Below are 7,400 nucleotides of genomic sequence, written 5' to 3' on the forward strand. Positions count from 1 at the left end.
GGGGTGTACGCTGGTGCTGGTGTAGATCACATGGGTCGCTCATGAAACTCGTGAGTGTTTGACATCCTCTATTGACACATTACACTTTGCTCTGATGAAAGTGAAGTATATTAATATACTGAAGTGTGTTGATTACAGCACTGAGAGACGATCACATGATGTGATTAATATGATCGTTTCACAGCTAACACTGGATTAACTGATGATGATGATGATGATGATAATGATGATGATAATGATGTGACTCAGAGTGTCAGAGCATCAGGTCTGTAAATGCAGATCAGGAGGGTTAGTTAAAGTAAACTGGATTAGATTAGATAAATCAGATGATCTGAGTTTATATATTTCACATTTATTAATAAAATGACATTTATCAATTTTACTACAAATCTGTTTACAGTCATCGCGGGTGACGAGGAAATTGAAGTTTTCAATACTTTTGAATTTCATGACGATGAGAGAGACAAAATCAACGTTCTCAAACAAAAGTTCAAATTGTGAACCAAGAAAAAACCTACCTTACATCCGTCACATTTTATTCACGAGAGTTCAAGGACCGTCAGAGAATATTGACTCCTATGTCATGGACCTAAAGAACATACCGTCATTTACACCGTCATTCGGCATGTCCGTCGACATAGCTTCAGGTCAACAGGGAAAGTAGCATTCAGCACAGACACAATAGAGTTTTGCTTTATTCAGGACATGCTAATTCTCAGCACTATATAGGCTGTGGTATCAAACATCAATTCACATTAATCTGAATAGGAAATATACACATGATACATCTGAATGTCTGTCTGACTCTTCAAGCACAACTGCAGCTGAATATGAGTTTAAGTTTAGTTGATACTTTAAGTTTTTCTATTGCTTTTTACATCAGTCAGTAAATGTCAGTCATGCGTGATTGATGTTAATGTTCTTCCAGACGGCTGGAGGGTGAATATAGACGTACAGCTCAGCCAAGCTGGTTCTTTCCGTAACAAATAAATACTCTGAGATAAAGTCACAGGTTGTTGAGATTCAGACGAAGCTTTCCTCCATGTTGGAACACAGCAGGAACGAGTCCACCAGTCTGGGCTTGATCAGCTGCTGATGGTCCGAGACCCCGATGCTGTCCGGACACTCAGACGCAAGCCTCCTCAGCGCAGCCTGGCAGGGGTCAGGGGTCAAAGGTCATCAACACACACTCTACACGTACACTCAAACAGAAAGTGCACTCGTAGCATTTTATAGCTTTGAAAAAACTAATATTAGGGGCACTAAGAAATGTCAAAATTATGAAATGTATCTTTCTACATACATATTAAAGCAGAACAGTTTACATGAAAATATAAATTTTAAAGGGATAGTTTAACCCAATATTAAAATTAGCACATGATTTACTCACCCTGAAGTCATCCTAGGTGTATATGACATTTTTCTTTCAGACAAATGAGTTATATTAAAAAATGTCCTGACTCTTCCAAGCTTTATAATGGCAGTGAATGGCTGTTTCTGTTTTGAAGTCCATAAAAGTGCATCTATCCATGATAAAAGTGCATCTATTCATCATAAAAGTGCATCTATCCATGATAAAAGTGTTTCTATTCATCATAAAAGTACATCTATCCATCATAAAAGTGTATCTGTCCATCATAAAAGTGCATCTGTCCATCATAAAAGTGCATCTATCCATCATAAAAGTGCATCTATTCATCATAAAAGTGCATCTGTCCATCATAAAAGTGCATCTATCCATCATAAAAGTGCATCTATTCATCATAAAAGTGCATCTACCCATCATAAAAGTGCATCTATCCATTATAAAAGTGCATCTATCCATCATAAAAGTGCATCTATCCATCATAAAAGTGCATCTATTCATCATAAAAGTGCATCTACCCATCATAAAAGTGCATCTATCCATTATAAAAGTGCATCTATTCATCATAAAAGTGCATCTATCCATCATTAAAGTGCATCTATCCATCATAAAAGTGCATCTATCCATGATAAACGTGCATCTGTCCATGATAAAAGTGCATCTGTCCATCATAAAAGTGCATCTATCCATGATAAAAGTGCATCTGTCCATCATAAAAGTGCATCTGTCCATCATAAAAGTGCATCTATCCATGATAAAAGTGCATCTATCCATGATAAAAGTGCATCTATCCATCATAAAAGTGCATCTATCCATGATAAAAGTGCATCTGTCCATCATAAAAGTGCATCTATCCATCATAAAAGTGCATCTATCCATCATAAAAGTGCATCTATCCATGATAAGTGCATCTATCCATCATAAAAGTGCATCTATCCATCATAAAGGTGCATCTATCCATCATAAAAGTGCATCTATCCATCATAAAAGTGCATCTATCCATCATAAAAGTGCATCTATCCATGATAAAAGTGCATCTATCCATCATAAAAGTGCATCTATCCATCATAAAAGTGCATCTATCCATGATAAAAGTGCATCTATCCATGATAAAAGTGCATCTATCCATCATAAAAGTGCATCTATCCATGATAAAAGTGCATCTGTCCATCATAAAAGTGCATCTATCCATGATAAAAGTGCATCTATCCATGATAAAAGTGCATCTATCCATCATAAAAGTGCATCTATCCATGATAAAAGTGCATCTATCCATGATAAAAGTGCATCTATCCATGATAAAAGTTTTAGTCCATTTTATTCCTCTTATCTGTTTTAATGTGTGTATGTTTTCAAACCATACTGGTGTAACCACTGAGACAATCAGACATAACTATTTGTTACATTTAACAAATAAGCTTTTAAGGGGTGATATAATGCCCTTTTCACAAGATGTTAAATAAATCTCTGATGTCCCCAGAGTGTGTGTGTGAAGTTTTAGCTCAAAATACCCCACAGATATTTTTATATAGCATGTTAAAATTGTCACTTTTTGAGGGTGAGCAAAAAAATTTACACACAAAACTGTGTGTACAGTTTTGTGTCTGTTCTTTAAATGCAAATGAGCTGCTGCTCCCGGCACAGGGGGCGGAGCTACAACAGCTTGTGTCCTTTTACCTCACAAAGACATGCACTGAAAAGTCAGACAATGATGGAGAGACACAGGAAGTAGTAACAACATGTAGAAGTAACAGGACATTTCTGAATGGTTAGTTGATGAGTTTATGTAGCTTATGTGTAGTTATCTTCTAGTCATTGATTAGCATATTCTGTCATGATAATCTATAAATCACGTTCCCGGGGGCGGGGTTTATGTAAAGTTAGGGTTAGTGATGTCACTAACCCGGGAGGAATGTCCTGTAGTCTCTACCAGCCGTTTGTTGTCATTGACGTCATGTGAACTTTGAGCATTGTAACTTTGCAGATGTTGTTTACGCTCAAACAGCAACATTACACACTAACTAAAGCTAGAAAAGTGAAATCATAATCAACCACCCCTTTAAAGCCCACTCTTAGGAATGAAATATCCCCCCAAAAGAGACAAGACAGCAGAACCCTTAAAACAGACTTTCCTGCATTAATTTATAGATAAACTGATCCATAAATGAACATCCCAGGACATTGTGTGTGATTATTGTATGTCTTGTATACTGTCTCTTGCATTTATATTTATTTTTTAATTATAATAATAATAAATTTTATTTAAAGGCACCTTTCTCGGCACTCAAGGACACCGTACAGGGATACATAAGACTTTTAAAAGCAGCAAAAAATAAAGGATTAAAAACATTTATTACACAACATTTATTAATTTATTATACAACATTAAAAACAACAGAAACAACAGATAGATGCACTTTGGTGGACTTCAAAACATATATGGCCATTCACTGCCATTATAAAGCTTGGAAGAGCCAGGACATTTTTTAATATAACTCACACCTGAGATGGCTTGAGGGTGAGTAAATCATGGGCTAATTTTCATTTTTGGGTGAACTATCACTTTAAGTATAGTTGTGTTTAGTTGACTTTGATCGTCTGCGTAACTCTATGGCCTGCAGTCCATGCAGGAACACTGAAGTATACTTGTATATTTAAATAGCAAAAGAGAACACATTCTGCTCAGTATGAATATTAGCTCAAATAGCACAATTTTACACATGCATTAAAAAACAACAACAGCTTTATTTACCAGACAGGCCACCAGTACTGAATCACTGTTGTTCCTTTCCGCTGGCGAGCGACACAACTCAATGAGACGAGGAACAGCTGAGGGAAAATACAAGGGTTTCAATGCTGACAATCTGTGTAGTCCAACCAGCTTTAAAAATACACTGGTAACACTTTACAATAAGGTTCATTAGCTAACATTAGTTCATGTATTAACTAACATGATCTAACATTAATCTTTGTTAATGTTAGTTAATAAAAATCCAGCTGTTCATTGTTTGTTCATGTTAGTTCACAGTTTAAATTAACATTAACAAAGATTAATAAATGCTGTATAAGTGGAGTTCATTATTAGTTCATTATTTAGTAACAACTAATATTGTTAACTAATGAACCTTATTGTAAAGTGTTACCAATACACCTAAATATCACACCGCTGCTTTAAATCATCAGTTCACTGATTGCACTATTGACTGTGTTGTCTCGCATGCACAGAATCTGATCTACACATGTGGTTGTGTGAGAGTTTTTCCCTAAGGTAAGCGTGTGCAGTGTCTGATGCGTGTCTAATCCTGGTCCTCGGTCTCAAACTGAGATTGAGTGAGTGACAGTGGTCAGTAGGGCTGAACCATGGGGAAAAGTTAAATAATACACTTATATAGACTGTACATGATGTATAAGATGAATCCTATTTACAAAAACAATTCATCACATCTTTCTGACTTTTATTTCAGAAGCATCATACAGTACTACATTCTCTTGAATAAATTATTCAATATCATTTTTTTTTTTTTAACAGTCACTTGTTATCAACAATGTAATCAATAAATGCGTTATTCTAAGCGCCAAGTTTCTATCAAAGTTTCTGTCAGGTACAGGTGTTGTCTGGTGGTCAGGAACAGATGTGGTCTAGTGGTCAGGTACAGGTGTTGTCTAGTGGTCAGGTACAGGTGTGGTCTAGTGGTCAGGTACAGGTGTTGTCTAGTAGTCAGGTACAGGTGTTTTCTGGTGGTCAGGTACAGGTGTGGTCAGGTACAGGTGTTGTCTAGTAGTCAGGTACAGGTGTTTTCTGGTGGTCAGGTACAGGTGTGGTCAGGTACAGGTGTTGCCTGGTGGTCAGGTACAGGTGTGGTCAGGTACAGGTGTTGTCTAGTGGTCAGGTACAGGTGTGGTCTAGTGGTCAGGTACATGTGTGGTCTAGTGGTCAGGTACAGGTGTGGTCAGGTACAGGTGTTGTCTGGTGGTCAGGTGCAGGTGTTGTCTAGTGGTCAGGTACAGGTGTGGTCTAGTGGTCAGGTACAGGTGTTGTCTAGTGGTCAGGTACAGGTGTTGTCAGGTACAGGTGTTGTCTTGTTGTCAGGTACAGGTGTTGTCTGGTGGTCAGGTACAGGTTTGGTCAGGTACAGGTGTTGTCTGGTGGTCAGGTACAGGTGTGGTCAGGTACGGGTGTTGTCTAGTGGTCAGGTACAGGTGTGGTCTAGTGGTCAGGTACATGTGTGGTCTAGTGGTCAGGTACAGGTTTGGTCAGGTACAGGTGTTGTCTGGTGGTCAGGTACAGGTGTGGTCAGGTACGGGTGTTGTCTAGTGGTCAGGTGCAGGTGTTGTCTAGTGGTCAGGTACAGGTGTGGTCTAGTGGTCAGGTACAGGTGTTGTCTAGTGGTCGGGTACAGGTGTGGTCAGGTACAGGTGTTGTCTTGTTGTCAGGTACAGGTGTTGTCTGGTGGTCAGGTACAGGTTTGGTCAGGTACAGGTGCTGTCTGGTGGTCAGGTACAGGTGTTGTCTAGTGGTCAGGTACAGGTGTGGTCAGGTACAGGTGTTGTCTTGTGGTCAGGTACAGGTTTGGTCAGGTACAGGTGTTGTCTTGTGGTCAGGTACAGGTGTTGTCTAGTGGTCAGGTACAGGTGTGGTCTAGTGGTCAGGTACATGTGTGGTCTAGTGGTCAGGTACAGGTGTGGTCAGGTACAGGTGTTGTCTGGTGGTCAGGTGCAGGTGTTGTCTAGTGGTCAGGTGCAGGTGTGGTCTAGTGGTCAGGTACAGGTGTTGTCTAGTGGTCGGGTACAGGTGTGGTCAGGTACAGGTGTTGTCTTGTTGTCAGGTACAGGTGTTGTCTGGTGGTCAGGTACAGGTTTGGTCAGGTACAGGTGCTGTCTGGTGGTCAGGTACAGGTGTTGTCTAGTGGTCAGGTACAGGTGTGGTCAGGTACAGGTGTTGTCTTGTGGTCAGGTACAGGTTTGGTCAGGTACAGGTGCTGTCTGGTGGTCAGATACAGGTGTTGTCTAGTGGTCAGGTACAGGTGTGGTCAGGTAGCGGTGTTGTCTTGTGGTCAGGTACAGGTTTGGTCAGGTACAGGTGTTTTCTAGTGGTCAGGTACAGGTGTGGTCAGGTACAGGTGTTGTCTGGTGGTCAGGTACAGGTGTTGTCTGGTGGTCAGGTACAGGTGTTGTCTAGTGGTCAGGTACAGGTGTGGTCAGGTACAAGTGTTGTCTGGTGGTCAGGTAGAGGTGTTGTCTTGTGGTCAGGTACAGGTGTTGTCTAGTGGTCAGGTACAGGTGTGGTCAGGTACAGGTGTTGTCTGGTGGTCAGGTACAGGTGTTGTCTGGTGGTCAGGTACAGGTGTTGTCTAGTGATCAGGTAGAGGTGTTGTCTTGTGGTCAGGTACAGGTGTTGTCTAGTGGTCAGGTACAGATGTGGTCAGGTACAGGTGTTGTCTAGTGGTCAGGTACAGGTGTTGTCTAGTGGTCAGGTAGAGGTGTTGTCTTGTGGTCAGGTACAGGTGTTGTCTAGTGGTCAGGTACAGGTGTGGTCTGGTGGTCAGGTACAGGTGTGGTCAGGTACAGGTTTTGTCTAGTGGTCAGGTACAGGTGTGGTCAGGTACAGGTGTTGTCTCGTACCCCGCAGCTGAACGGCGCTCTGAGCCACCAGCGGGTCTCTGCTGAGACGAGCCAGTGTGACGGCAGCTTTCTGCTGAACCCGCTCGCATGCGGCGCCCTCTGATGGACTGGAGGACGATGGCTTCTCATTAAGCAGCACCAGCAGCTGCTCCACTCCTGAACACAGATCCAGAGACTATCACACGCTGCGGGAAAACACTGGGCATCTGTGCATGTGTGTGTGTGTTGCTCACATACCCTTCTCCTCTAGAACATCTGCAGTGCATTGCTCCAGAACGGACAGATTCGCAAGGATGGTCACAACCTGCAGGGATTGAATGATATCATTACTGGATTCTATGTTTACAGTACTGCTACTACACTGGGAAACGTGTGTGAGTGTACAATATACTCCTGACTACCAGTGTTGTAT

At 41.1% G+C, this 7,400-nt stretch overlaps 1 protein-coding gene across 5 annotated transcripts in view; it reads right to left on the bottom strand.

The window, feature by feature from the left end:
- Positions 1 to 332: 332 nt before the first annotated feature.
- The window catches only part of insc (INSC spindle orientation adaptor protein), an 80,054-nt gene continuing 72,986 nt past the window's right edge, over positions 333 to 7,400 (bottom strand). For all 5 annotated transcript variants that reach the window (XM_082159679.1, XM_082159677.1, XM_082159680.1 and 2 more), the window contains exons 10-13: positions 7,226 to 7,292; positions 6,989 to 7,144; positions 4,119 to 4,195; positions 333 to 1,152 (exon numbers count right to left, since the gene is read on the bottom strand). In XM_082159679.1, coding sequence (XP_082015805.1) covers positions 1,024 to 1,152; positions 4,119 to 4,195; positions 6,989 to 7,144; positions 7,226 to 7,292 — 429 coding nt within the window. In that variant the 3' untranslated portion in view covers positions 333 to 1,023. The remainder of the gene's footprint in view (positions 1,153 to 4,118; positions 4,196 to 6,988; positions 7,145 to 7,225; positions 7,293 to 7,400) is intronic.

This window comes from Leuciscus leuciscus (genome assembly GCF_965113295.1).
Source record: "Leuciscus leuciscus genome assembly, chromosome: 25".
In the NCBI taxonomy this organism is placed as follows: Eukaryota; Metazoa; Chordata; class Actinopteri; order Cypriniformes; family Leuciscidae; genus Leuciscus; species Leuciscus leuciscus.